The sequence below is a fragment of the Talpa occidentalis genome, unplaced genomic scaffold (genome assembly GCF_014898055.3).
Source record: "Talpa occidentalis isolate TD23 unplaced genomic scaffold, MPIMG_talOcc4v2.1 talOcc4.10, whole genome shotgun sequence".
NCBI classification, from domain to species: domain Eukaryota; kingdom Metazoa; phylum Chordata; class Mammalia; order Eulipotyphla; family Talpidae; genus Talpa; species Talpa occidentalis.
In genome coordinates, this window is record NW_023600993.1 from 41,475,701 (window position 1) to 41,490,165 (window position 14,465).

At 41.3% G+C, this 14,465-nt stretch overlaps 1 protein-coding gene across 5 annotated transcripts in view; it reads left to right on the forward strand.

The window, feature by feature from the left end:
- The first annotated feature begins 51 nt into the window (after positions 1–51).
- Positions 52–14,465, forward strand: part of KCTD6 (potassium channel tetramerization domain containing 6) — a 134,127-nt gene continuing 119,713 nt past the window's right edge. For 3 of the 5 annotated variants that reach the window (XR_008551791.1, XR_008551792.1, XM_054695043.1), the window contains exons 1-2: positions 52–474; positions 5,849–5,993. Coding sequence is in view for 3 of the 5 variants with exons in the window: in XM_054695043.1 (XP_054551018.1) it covers positions 5,944–5,993 (50 nt within the window). In the remaining 2 variants the exon portion in view is untranslated. Of the gene's footprint in view, positions 475–501; positions 521–4,146; positions 4,495–5,848; positions 5,994–14,465 lie in introns of those variants that run through there. The other 2 variants (XM_054695052.1, XM_054695047.1) reach the window with 2 other exon arrangements.

A 14,465-nucleotide genomic window follows, 5' to 3' on the forward strand; every position in this document is an offset into this window, starting at 1 on the left:
CGGGCCAATGGCAGGGCGCGGCGCCGGCGTGCCCCGCTACTTCCCTCCTCGGGTGAGGGGCCGAGGGGCGGGGCGAAGTGGTGCCCGCGCCCGGCCTCCCCTCCGCTGGGGCGGCTCTAATCAACTTTGCCGGGCGCCAGAGGGAGTTGACAGGCACGCCGGGGTCACGTTTCTAGCTAGTGCTGCTTGAAGGGATGGAATGAGGGGGCGGAGGGCAAAAGTCAGATTCCACAAAAAATGAAAGTCAGGCTCATAGAGCAGAGCATGACTAGCAGCTGCAGAGTTAAGCCGGCCTTCTGCCAGCGCTGAAATGCTCTGGGCTCCAAGGAGCGATTTTATCCTCTCCAGTGAAAGGGGTTCCCATCTTAGCAGTGAGTCTAGTCTTCCCTGGAACGTCGTGTCTGTTGGTTCCTCAGAATGCGAACGCGAGCTTTCATTGACGCATTAAGCGCCTACTGTGTGCCAGGCATTGTGGTAAGTGCTTTCATAGGTCATTTTATTCTCACAGAAACCCTCCCAGGTAACTAGTGTTACTGGTATTATCCCCGTTTTGCAGATGGGTAAACTGAGGCAGAGATCGGTTTGTTGACGCAAATGAGTCAGCATGAATGTTAGCTGATCCAACTCTAGAGGGGAGTCCTTTCTCACTGTCTCCTACTGCAGAAGTTGGGGTCCTGCCTGGGAGAAGGTTACAACAACCTGTATCTAGAGAGAGTCTTGTGTGGTCAAATTCTGGACTGTAGAGGCAGTCTCTGAAAGCTTCTGCTCTTTGCTTTTAGCTTAATCCTTGAAGATTACATGGAGCTATTGGGAGCTTCCTCAGGCCCCACTTGTCCTCAAGAAATTCCAAAGAATAGTTCTGTGAGCTCAGGTTGCCCAACAGCAAACTCAGAGCCTGGGTTTAAGCTAAGGGCTCTGAGAAGCCATTACAACAGGGGAGTGACTGGATTGTAGGAATCAGTGTGGCTGCTGAGTGAGAATGAGAGATAAGGGGATGAAGGCAGAAGCAGGGAGCCCCAAGAGAGACCTTGGTAAAGAGAGCTGGACTGGGAGCAGCCTCCAGATAGAGGTAGAGACTGTCTTGAGATCTCTTTGGGATTGGAGTCAGATTGGTGTGAGGGAAGGGGAAGAATTGAGGAAGATTTTTTGTTGTTGTTGGATGGATAGGGCACGAGGAGCTTGGGAGTGGGTGGGAAGCAAGAATCCATTCTGAACAGACTGAGTTTAAATGACTGGTCATACACAGGTCAGACATAGGGACCTGGAGCTAGAGGGTAGCTAGTGCTATGATATAAATTCGGGAACAAATGCACTGAGATGGTCTTTAATCTCTGGACCTCTGCTTCATTATCTGTGAAAAGAAAAGATGGTCTCTAGGATGGAATCAAGACCTTGCACATTCCCTTACCTGCCACTAGCACCTAGATCCTTTAGTCCTTGGCAGGAAACCCCAGTTACAGCATCCTTGAGAAAACCCTGGATTTGAGTTGTCAGCCTTCAGGGACTCCTGGGTTCTCCTTAGACTGAAAATGTGAGTCACTTCTCACACCATCCAACACTAAAAGATCTCAGCATTAACATTACAAAGCAAAAGGGGACCTTCAGGTGAATAAACAATGACCCAAAGAGATGTCAGAATCTGAACTGTGTTCTAGAGAATGGACAAAATTCTTGGGCCACGTTTACATGGAGAGTCAAAAAAAGATGATAACACTGAATCACTGCAGTTAATTCATAGCCAACTTAGAAAGGCAATGTGGCTCCACAGAGCTCAGCTTACCTCAGTCTAGAATTTTCTTTTTAAATAATAACTGTGGACATTTCAGGCCCATTAGGTGTATTCCCTGGTAGATGTGATTTCCTTTCAACTCTGTAAATGACCAGTTTGGAAAAGCTAGGCATGATTTTCTGTTTAAGAATGAAAGACATTCTGTTTAAGAATGAAAGATTAAAGTGCTAAATTTCAAATCCAAGTCTTTTTAATAACCAGTCTATATTCATTTGCTCAGTAGACCTTTTCCTTCTCAGAATTAAATCTTTCTGAAGTTATGGGCACATTTGGGTTGTCAGTCATCAGAAAATCCTTTGTTCAAAGATTTCTTTTTTTTTTTTTTTTTTTTTGAAGATATACTTATTTACATACAAGAGCTGGGGTATAGGCCAGAGATGCGGGGGATGAGAGGATCCACCAGAGACAGAGTGGGGAACAGAACAGGCAGACTGACTGAAATACACTGCTGAGGGGAGCAGCGGGCAAGTCAGGAGAGGTCTGCTGCGCCATGTGGGTTGCTCCCTGGCCGGCCGAGGATCGAACTTGTGCTGCAGAGGCTGCGGATTGCTTCATATTGTGGTGCTTAACCCCTTGCATCACCAGGGAGGCCCCATTCAAAGATTTCAACCTCTATAGGCTTGACTGACTCCCCAGCCCCTCCATGGTAAGCAAGGTTTTATCAAGGTATTAATGCTCGCACAATAGAACACCTATTTCCACCACCCCAGAAAATTACCTCAGTCATTCCCCTCACATTACCTTACAGGCAAGCACAGATCTGATTTCCATCCTCTTATTATAGTTTGCCTGTTTTAGAACTTGAAATAAAGTAGTTACACCATGTGTACTCTTTTGTGTCTGGCTTCTTTAGCAAAATGCTTTTGAGAGTCATCCATATTGTTAAGTATCAAAAGTTTGCTCGTTTTTTTCTTACATTTTTTTTTTGCTTTTGAAAGACTTTAAAAGAAGTTGCAAAAATAGTTCAAAAATTCCCATGCTTCCTTTACCCAGCTTTGCCCATTAATATCTCACACATTGTCAACTATCAACTCAGAGACTTTACTCAGCTTTCACCAGTTTTTATATGCTCTTTATATATGTAGTACTACAGAATTTTATCTCATGTACAGGTTCATGTAGCCATCAACATAATCAGAATATAGAATTGTTCCATCACCAAAAAGAAACAGTCACACCCCCTCCCACTCCTAGCTCCTGGCAATCACTGATCTGTTCTCAATCACTGTAATTTGTTATTTCAAGAATGTTTCAACAAGATCCAACATCCATTTATGATAAAAACCCTCCAAAAACTAGGAATAAATGGAGCCCAACTAAGTATTATAAATTCCATAAATGACAAACCCATAGCCATATCACACTCGATGGTAAAATCAGTAAACAGCAATAAAAAGGAGTGAACTACAGACAAGCTGATTCTAAAATTTATATTAAGAGGTAAAATACCTAGAATATGTCAAATGATTTTGAAAGGAGTAAAGTTACATGAATCATACCACCTAATTTTGGAATTACAATTGTTTAACAGTAAAAAGTAGAACTAAATTTGTTACTACTTTATTGGTATTGGGGAAGTAAAACAGACAGAGAGATCAATGAAACAGGAGTCCAGAAACCCACCTATACAAGTCTGGGCAACTGATTTTTATCAAAGATGCAAAAGCAAGTCCATGAAGATTGTATACTCTTCTGAACAAATGGAATTGGAATAATTTATTGTTATTTTTAATTTTAGCAGGTAATCCAGAAGGTTAAGTTACAAGTTTCAGTCTGTGTGTTGTGGGCTGTAATTCCAAAGTCAGGCTGTAGTTCCAAAGTCAGTTTGAAAGCATTTGCAGTGTTATTTGGATCATTTCCACAAATGGGACACCCACTGATCAGCCAGGGACCTGGACTACCTTAGCTCAGTTGATAAAGATTATGGTATGTCTTTAGGGTCAGCTCTATACCTGTGAGCCCAATAGTTCATATACAATACTCTGGGCTGTCTTTCTTGATCTCATTTCTATGATCCCCAATACTTTCTGATATCCTAGAGTCTCCCTGGTACTCCAGCCAGAAAAAGAGGTGTAGTATTGGGTTGTTGGAAAAATCATGATGTATTTTTTCTATGTTTTTCAAGCAAAAATATATCATGACTTTTCCCATAACCCAATAGTTTCCCATAACAAAACACCCACTGTGTGGCGTAAGCAACCGAAATTAATTTTTCCCTCAGAGGTCTGGAGGCTGAAAGTTCAAAATCAAGGTACTGGTGGAGCTGGTTTACTCTGAAGCCTCCCTCTCTGCCTTCTTGTGGTGTCTTCATATGGTCTTTCCTCTCTACTTGCATAAACCTGTGTCATAATACCCTCTTTTAAAGACATCAGTCATAGGTTTGGGGCCCACCCTAATGATCTCATTTTACCATAATCTCCTCTTTAAAGGCCTTATTTCCAAATTCAGTAACATTCTGAGTTACTGGGAATTAGGGCTTTGATATATGAACTTTGGGGGAGCACAGTTTGGTGTTCAGTAGAGTAGGGCTTTAGTTTCCCTGCTCTTCTCTGCATCAGGGGCCAAGGCAGAATTAGTGAGAATGAAAGCAAGGGGTTCTTTCCACATTCTTGGAACCACAGCAAATAAATTGGTTAAAGGCAAATAAATTGCCCCTACCTCAAATTTTCAAGCTTCTACCCACTTCTGTCACCAACACCACTAAGGTATTGCCTCCAGACTGGGGCATTTTAAGTTGTGTTAAATACTGTCATATTGCTTTCAATTTTTTTTAAAGATTTATTTATTTATGCATATAAGAACTGGGGTAAAGGCCAGAGATGTTGGGGGTGAGAGGATTTACCAGAGAGAGTGGGGAACAGAACTGGTGGATTGACTGAAAGTGCCTATTTTCCTATACCCTTGCCAATTCATGTGCACATGTTTCTACTTTGAGGTATCTGCATTACGCTTCTGCTGGCAGGAACAGGCATCCCAGCTCTGCCATTTACTTACCATGGACCTTGAGCATCTCATATTTCAGGCATCTCATCTGTTGAATGGATGTTTTAGTCAGTTTGAGTTGCTATAACAAAATATGCTAGCTTATACACAAAAGAAATTTATTTCTCAAAGTTCTGAAGATTTGAAGTTTCAAGATCAAGTTACCAAAAGATCCAATTTCTGGTGAGACTCTGCTTCCTGGATCATAGACACTGTCTTCTCAATGTCCTCATATGCCTGAAAGGATGAGGGAACCTCTAAGGTCTCTTTTATAAGGGCACTAATCCCATTTGTGAGGGCTCGCCTTAAGAGATAATCATCTCATAAGGCCTATAAAGACCTATATCACATTGAGGTTAGGTTTCAACCTATGAGTTTTGAAGGGACACAAATATCAACTTAGGCATCCCTGGTGGCACAAGGGTTTAAGCACCGCACTACGAAGCAATCCGCAGCACGAGTTTGATCCCCAGCCGGCCAGAGAGAAACCCACATGGCGAGGCAGACCTCTCTGTCTCGCCTGCTGCTCCCCTCAGCAGTGTATTTCAGTCAATCTGCCTGTTCTGTTCCCCACTCTGTCTCTGGTAGATCCTCTCACCCCCCACATCTCTGGCCTGTGCCCCGGCTATTGTATGCATAAATAAATTAATCTTTAAAAAAAAAATCAAGTTAATTGCAAAGGGGATAATAGTAAGACTGCTATGAGGATTAATTGAGTTAATGTTTGTAAAGCTTCTTAGAACAGTGTCTGTCATATAGAAAGTATCATAATTATTAATTAATTTTTAAAAATGAATTAAGGTCTTCCAAGAGAAACTCCCTATGCCTACCTTCTAGAGAGGATGAGATGATAAATACTTTAAATACATTTAAATAATAAATATTAAATACTTTAAATGAGCTTTTGCACAGTGCCTGGTACATAGTTAATGCTCCATAAATACCCACCATTATTCTTGTTGGGGTTTCCCTGGTTTTCATTGTGGGCTGTTCTACAGTGAGTAGCTGTGAGTTAGTAGCCAGGTCTGATGTACCCAGTCCACTGCGACTTTGCAGGAGGAAACTCTTCTTTTCTAGGAACAGTCCTTCTGAAGTACATTAGGTCCTGAGGTGCAGCCTTCTGGCAGTGGAGAATCCCGGCAGCTTTAACTGCCTGCTCACGCTGGTACCCTATGTGGCAGCAACAGTTAATGCAGGTGAAAAATAGGCCCTGGATTGGCAGGTAAGCACCCTTCTTGGCAGGAAGACCAGGAAAACACTGTTTGTGATGAAAAGCAGGTGGGTGATGTGATAGAAAAATTAGAGAAGGGGCTTAATGGATCTTGGCTGGAAAAGAATTAGTCTGGCCAAATATAATTTACTATGTGGTAAAAACCAACTTGGAAAAAGTGCTAACTAGATCCCTTCAGAAATAAATTAATTTAAAAAATGTACCATATATGTAACATAGTGTACATAGTGTGTAAAACATGTAACATATGTATATTATATATATGTGTATGGAGAAAGAGATCTAGTTAGCAAAGAATTCTAACTACTTGGTTTTTACCACATGCTGAATTGTATTTTACATTTATGTTATATTGTAACACATACATTACAAGTTAACATGCATATATTAATAGGTATATTGTATTACATGCATGTGCATTATGAATGTATTAATTCATACAAATTAGGTTATCAATTTGGTTCTTAACACTGAATTATATTTTATATTTATATTGCATTTTCTGATATCAGAAAATAGCAACATGTAATACAATAGTCTGTGGGGAAAGGCATGGAGCAATTTTTCTTGGAGCAGCCCAAAAGGGGTAAGTGTCATGGCCACCCACTTCCTACTCACTGGCCTGCTTCTAGGGGCTCTGTCACTTTTCTGCTCAATGTGATTATCCCACCAGCTCTGGGCCTGACGGGAGCCTTTGAGAAGTGGGGGAGTATGAAAAAATGGAAAGAGGGCTGGGCTATGAAAAGGCTCAAATGCCAGGCCCATCCATGGAGGCCTCTTGGTACCTGAGCTTTTTGCAGCCCTGTCCTGTCTGTACTGCTTTTTTTAGGGTGAACTCAAAGACAATGAACTGACCTTGGGACCTAAAAGCAAATGAAAGGCAATCTGAAATGACTATAGTCAATGTTTATGGAGCTGGTACTCTGTGCTTGGCATTGTGCCAAGTGTTTTACACATATGTTCTCATTTAACTTAATCTACCCTCACAACTCCTCTCAGAGGTGGTTATTATTATTGATAAATTAATTTATTTGGATAGATTGTACTCACAGTAAAAAATTCAAAGGATATAAAGACATTACTGAAATGTGGGTCTCTTATCAAATAGGTCAAGAAACTTAATACAGACATAAATCAAATATGGCAAATAGTAACAGTGTGGCATGTAGGTGGTGAGTAGATGGGAATTCATGGCATTATTCTTTTAACTTGTCTGTATGTTTGAAATTTTTTTGGAATAAATTTGAGAGACAGAAAGTGAGTCTCCTTTCAGTCTCAGTCTCCCTCATGATCTCACATTGGCACCTTAGGCTATTTCTGGTACCACATTAGTGGAATTTAGTTTTTGAAAAGCTTTTGAAGCAGAGCTGTTCAGGACTGGGCCATCCAGGTGAATTCCCACTTTCCCAGGTGACTGTTTTGTTCCCAAGACTTACCCATAGAGGGCACCCTCTCCACTTAATTGACAACTGCTAATGGCAGAAGGTGCAGAAACCACAGTGCCAGGGCTGCCGCCACGTGACTCATGAAAAGTGGGGCCTCCAAAAGTATAAATACATCTGTTCTCTGGCCTTAACCACATTTCTTGTGGGTTGCAAAACTCAGACTCTGAGCCCACAATTTGGCTTAGCAGCATCGAAGGCTGAAAGAGGGAAAGGTTGCCCAGAAAGCTTCTTCACCCACGTGCTGTACTGTGAGCCTTTAGAGGATGGATAAAATGCCCCATTTGGGGCACAAGACTCTTCATAAGATTCCATGCATTTTGATGTTTTGTTGCTGATTACTTGATGAGGTTAAGTAGTCCTTTTTGACTAATGGAAAGTCATTTTCTTTAATACATTAGAACCCATTTGTAACAGTGGGCATGGACTACGTCTCAACTAATAGTACCAATCTTCTTTTATGTGTAATTGTTATATTTAGGGAGACAAGAGTTCATCAAATCTTCTCTGTATCCTGTAAAAGGGAACTTAATTATATTAATGAATATGTAACAAAGAAATTTAAATCAACACCAATAAATAAATGACTAATCAAATACAGACATTATTATATTATAGTTGACATATGCTGTCATTTGAAGTAGGCTAAATTTTTTGCCTTGTGCATATATAAATATCTATTTCCAGAGATGAGGCTCTTTGAAAAAAATGTATATGTTGCTTAAAATATACCATAAAAATGGAAATATGGCATAGTTGTTGAGAAAGCCAGTTTTACTACTTCAAGGAATTTGTTCTGTAAACATAATCACAAAAGCAATGGGTGAAAAGATTTCTGTAAAAGATGATTCATAGTAACTTTATAAAAATATTGTAACTATAATAGAAAAAGGAAATAATTAGATATTCATGGGTAAGGGTGTAGATAAAAAATATATATATACACATATGGACATGGTACAGCCACAAATTGAATATTATGAAACTATAAAATGAATAAAGAAGTTTTCTGGATAAGAGAGGGATAACCATCTTTCTACTTTTCTGGAACTTCTTCGGAATGGTTTTGAAGGGAAGTTTGAAAAGTCAGTGATACTTTCCACCACTACTTTGTTTTTTAAAAAACTTTGTTTTGAAATAACTATATATTTATTGGAAGTTGTAGAAGTACACAGCGAGGTCCTTGTGTCCTTCCTCTAGTTTCCCCCAATGGTTACAGCTCAGGAAACTATAGTACAACATCAAAACCAGGACAGGACATTTGTACAATGCATGTTTGCTATTGTATCACCTGAGTAGACTTGAGTAACCATCACCACAATCAAGATACAAAACTATTCCATCACCACAGAGATCTCCCCCACACTGCCCTGCCATAGTCACACCCACCTTCCCCCACCCCAGTCCCTGCGCCTGGCAACCACGAATCAGTTCTCTGTCTCTCTAATTTTGTCATTTTGAGAATATTTTATAAATGGAATCATACAGCGTGAGATTGGTTTTTTTCCACTTAGCATAATGCCCTTGACAGCCATCCAAGGTTTTGTCTATATCAGTAGTGTGTTCCTTCTTATTGTTGAATAGAATCCCATGGAATGGATGCCCCACAGTTTGTTTAATCATTCACCTATTATAGGACATTTTGGTTGTTCCCAGTTTAGGACTATTACAAATAAAGCTGCTATGAACAGTCACACATAGGTTTTTATATGAACATAAGTTTTCATTTCTCTGGGATAAATGCCCAGGGCTGCAATTGCTAGGTTGTAGGATAAGTGTATGCTTAGTTTTTCTAAGAAACTGCCAAATTATTCCAGAGTGCTGTACCACTTTACATTTCCAAGCACAGTTTTCTTTTTATACAAAATGTTATTGACTACTGTTAGTATAATGGCACTAGGCCAAAGGCACTTGAGGCTCTAAGACATTTTTATTTTCTAGAGAAAATAAAGTTAATATATGTTCAATGAGGAAACAAAGTAAGGTCAAGACTAAGCTCTTTGCTGGCCCACAGGATCCCATATTTATCCTTGTGGATTTTCAGAATGTTTCTTTCCTCACCATCAAGCTAACCTTTTGTTGGAAAGCTACTTTTAACACATCGTGCAGGTCACTAGGGTCTATCCCTGACCTGTGACCTCTGGTTGGATTCTGTCCCAGGGCTCCCCATAAAGCTTGGACTCATTCTGCAAAGTTCTACCTCCAAAAATCTCTAGAGATCTAATTGACTATGTCAGACTAATTTCAGAACCATCCCCCTCTGTACCCACACACCCAGCCCCAGCACTAAATAACATTAAAATTTCCCTACCCCCACCAACCCTCCAAGCTTCAGTTAAACTACAGGGGTGCAGTCACACTCACTTGTCTTAGGAGTGCAGACTCCGGGTTTCATGCTGGCTGGCCTGGTGTCCTTGGGCAAGTAACAACTCCCAAGCCTAAATGTCCTCATCTGTACACTTGAGACCATAGAAAATAATAGTACCAGCCAAGAGAGCCAGAATATGGTTATTCTGCAGATGGTCTACTATGGACCAACTCAGGATACAGTGTGAAGAAAGAGGAGACCCTTCCCTCAGGAGGGTAATGAAGAGAAAACATGTGTGCAGTGGTAGGCCCAGATTTTACCATATAGTTAGCCTTCAAAAGATGTTTTTTGTTTTATTTTTATAGTCAAATGCAATAATTGTTTATGGACGTCAGTGAAATGGGGACCCAAGACAATACGTTTGGATTAGTATATTCATGTCCATTGTAGTCAGACATTAATCGCCATTAATTGTTGGTACCTGTCCTGGTCATTCCGTTGCTAAGGTGAGATCATTTGCTGACCAAGGACACTCATTTTGTGCTTAAATCCTAGGATTAACTTCTGGATTTAATATCTTGAATAACAAATTCAGTAAGAGTCTCTTGTCATAAATCTACAACTTTGAATAATCTTCATACAAACTTGCAAAAAAAAGCCCCTTACACTGTGTTTGAAGGTTCATATATTATCAATATACCACACAATGAAGAACAATATACCACACAATAAAGAACAATTTCATTGTCTATAAAGGTGACATATTTCATAAGTCCTTCATCAGAAATACAAAATTTAGTATGGGAAATCCTCTTAGAAAAAAAATTATGTTTTTTAATCCTTAAAAATGCCAACAAGGTAACACACACACACATATTTTTAGAGAGAGAATGGTGCTAAGTGAATGCAAGACTACTCAAAAGAAGTCTGAATTTTTTGCAAATAATTATGAAAATTATTTAATCGGTTGAAATTGGTCACTAGGTAAATTTATTACTGGGACATGTTTCTCTTATCTCAGTGGTCTATTCCCAGGGCAGAACCAACATGGCTTCCATGAGCAGTTTGGCCATTATAGTAGGGCTGGATGGGAGTATTCTGTTGGTTGACCCTAGATACACACACACACACACACATACACAGGCGCGCGCGCGGACACACACACACCAGCCTCTGGCTACCAGGATGGGCGTAGGGTATAGATTTAGGGCCTCTTTGACTTCCATAGTGGAATTTGGCACTCACATAGCACAAAGGTCTTTACATGTAACCAACAGAGTTATATAGTAAAGAATAGACAGAGGCAGGTAACATGGGCTGCAGTCACTGCTCTTAGCTCATCCAGCTGTGTGGCTGCAAAAGTTCCCTAACTGCTCCTCAGCCTGAGTTTATTACTCAAGCATGAACTGCCAGACTGGATTTAGATGACCATCACAATCTCTGTAAGCTCGAAGATTTCCTGACATTCGCTGCTGTCAGAGCTCCTCCCATGTTTTGACCTTTCCAGTCCATGAGAGGCTTGCATGGAGATAAGGAATGCCATTTTTTGTTCAGCACTTGAAGGTAGCCAAGACTTTGACAGAGCAAAGGTTAATGTTCTGTGTCTCAAAGATCTATTTCCCCAAGCTCTCAGAATGTAAATGTTAAGGTGATGAAAATACTGAAATCTGGTCTCTGGTTCATTTGCGTAAGACGTGCTCTCCCCCTTTTGGTGCGCCCCTAGAGCAGACAGCCTCTTCTGTGGCCTGAGACTTCAAAAACATGGGGTTAGCCTGTCAGCACTGATTTAAAGAGACTTGGTAGATCAATTTGCTTCTGGGAAAGAACTGACATTCCCAGCAGGACTTGGGGGCTAATAGTGAAACTCTGCTGGCTTCTTCCCTCCAGCAGGGGCAGAGTGAGTCAGATGTTTGCACAGAAAGTTGTGGTGTCAAATTCAATTCACAAATTCACACACCTTATGTCTTCACCAATTTAGCCGGAAAAGGTGTTGCAACAGCAATTTTTTTTTTTTTGTAATTTTAATTGCAAAACCTTAACCATGAACCCAAATCTCAGGATTTCATAAGAACTGTGTGTGAAAGGTGTGACTAGTGGCTGTTTTCTGCCAGGTGTGCTTATTTGTTCCTTCCCTTCTTCATTAGCTTCCTTTACGATGCCTGAGCCCAGACCAAACATTCATGGACATTTGCACCAGCATGATCTCCTCCAGGCGATGGCCCTTGGTGAAGACTACAACCTGCCTTTCTTCCCTACTCCCTCCTGAAATCTGTGCTTTTTTTTTTTTATTTGAAGTAGCTTCGCAGCATCACATTGTATAAGTTTCAGGTGTGCATCATTGGACTTTTATACTCACCCCAATTTCCTTGAAACAAAATAACACTGAATTTATCTTGCCATAGCTGGCATGGATCTCAGTTTCTAACTCAGGTGAACAAAAATAAAGCCTTCTTTCCTAGAATCCCCTGAGTACAGACCTCTGCCCTGTTTAGCTGGCATAAGACCCCTTTCCTGGGCTTATACTCCCTGCTCCTTAGCAACACACATATACCAAGTGTCAAGGCCAAGGCAAGGGAGTGGGATGGTTTGAGTTCCGGGTCATCAGTCCACATAATTGTTGCAGGGATCAGTTGGCTCTGCCCATGGGGCCCCCTTGGCTCCAGGAGTCTCTGTTGCTTTCTTGCCCTCCTGGAGCCCCAGGAATCTTTCTGAGCCTGTTCTCATGGCTGATCATACCACTTTCCTTCTACAGTCTTCCAGACTTCAGACAGTATTCTCAGCGTCAATTCCCTTCCTAAATGGGAGGAGGGGGAGAAAGGAAAATATAAGAACCAACAGTGTGGATTAATACCTGCCAGCATAATCCAGGCTGGCAGCCAACTCTCTTTTTCTCTAGCTGTGTTTCTATGTGGGAGATTATAGGCATGTACTTTATCAAAAGAAATGATAATATGACAAAATGTAATATTCTCTAATATCTATTGCGTATGCGCAATAATATCTATTGCGTAGTGCCAGGTTCAGACCTGGCACTCTCTGAATCCATCAACATAATTCCCTTTTAAGCTAAGGACTATTATTATTTCCAATTTATAGATCAGAAAATTGAGGCCCAGTGAGGTAAACAATCTGCCCAAGGTCACCTAGCAAAAAGTGCAGGAGCTGGGATTTGAATCCCTTCCTTCCTGACACTAAAGTCCCAGTCCTTACTTGTAAGCAGAGATCAACTGCTAAAAAAAAAAAAGCCAGATCCATAAACCTGGTGTGCCACTTAAAAAATGTAATTTTTATGCAATCTATTCTATGACCCTCTATCCATGGGACTCTAAACCAGTACCCAGCAGTTACTCCAACTGCAGGGCCCACGTCACAGGTCAACAAATACTTTCTGACTGCATGTTTCACAAGTAATTTTGCATTTTCAAACAGTTTAGTGACTGTTTCAGATGTGGCAGAAAAAATGAGAAGTTGCTGGTGGCACTGTCTTCCTAAAAGAAATAAGGAAAATCCTTGTAGTTCTGCTTTAAAAAAAATTGCCCGCAAGACTCCTTCAACTTTTACTTAGCTTTGGCTGCCCAGCTCCCCACCAGACTCACTTGGGATGGGATGCCCTGCAGGGTTTGGCAAGACAGACAGACCTGGCTTTTAAATCCCAGCTCGGACACTTGCCGTTTGTGTGAGCTGGGCTGGTTACACACCTTTCTGAGCCTCCTTAAAATGCCCATAAAAGGGGAGCAATATAATAAAACCTACTTCAGGATGTAGCGAAAGCACATAGGAAGCACTCAGCATCTCATTCCTTTGTTCATTCAACCAAGTTCCTCAGCGTGTTCTACTATTTGAACTTTAAACATTAGGTCCTTCTGAAAAGCCTTCAAGTAAAGGCTGCCATCCCTTTGGATGGACTGTTTACCAATGTAGCTGATAGACAGTGCGTTAGAAGGGTGTTTTTGGCTGCAAGGAAGAGAAATGCTGACTCGGAATGGGTTAAATAATAAGCAAATATGTAATGGAAAGGTGTGAGGATTGATTCAGTGGCTCAGTGGACCCAGGCTTTCCATTGCAACTCCTGCCTCCTCTAGGGTAGACTACACCAAGGCCACAGGTTAATTGGAGCAATAGGTAAAGGCATCATGTAATAGCCAGAGGTAAAACAGGGGTCTTTTATTCCAGTGTCCTTTTCTTAGCAGCCAGGCAGTCTTTCCCAGAAATCTCCTATCAGCTGTATCTTCACATTTCACTTGGTCACACACTAGCGTCTGATGGGACCACTAAGATGGAATTAACCCAATTAGGATTTATCTGTGAGCTGGGGGGGAAGAGCTCATTTCCTAAGTCATGTGGGGAAAGATTGTTCCTGGAATGAAATCCAGGTTCCATTAGCAAAGGAAAATGGGGAGGATTGTTTTGATCACCTCCTCTTCACCTGTTTAGTGAGGGAGGGATGCCGTGCTAGGGTATGGGATAACTGAACACGTGACGCACTGGGCAGGGGAAATCGACAGTGCTTCACCAATCACCTGTCTCACAGCATGGTGGAGATGGGTCCACATGAGGGGTTGCACTTGGGAACAGAGTGTTTGTGGTATTGAGAGGGTAGTGTACTCCTTAATTCCTTCAGGAGGACAGCGCTGGCTTGTTGAGACAATTCCAGGGGCTGGCAGGAACTGAAGCCCACTTCTTAGAGATAAGAAGGAACTGTGCTTGGTGCTG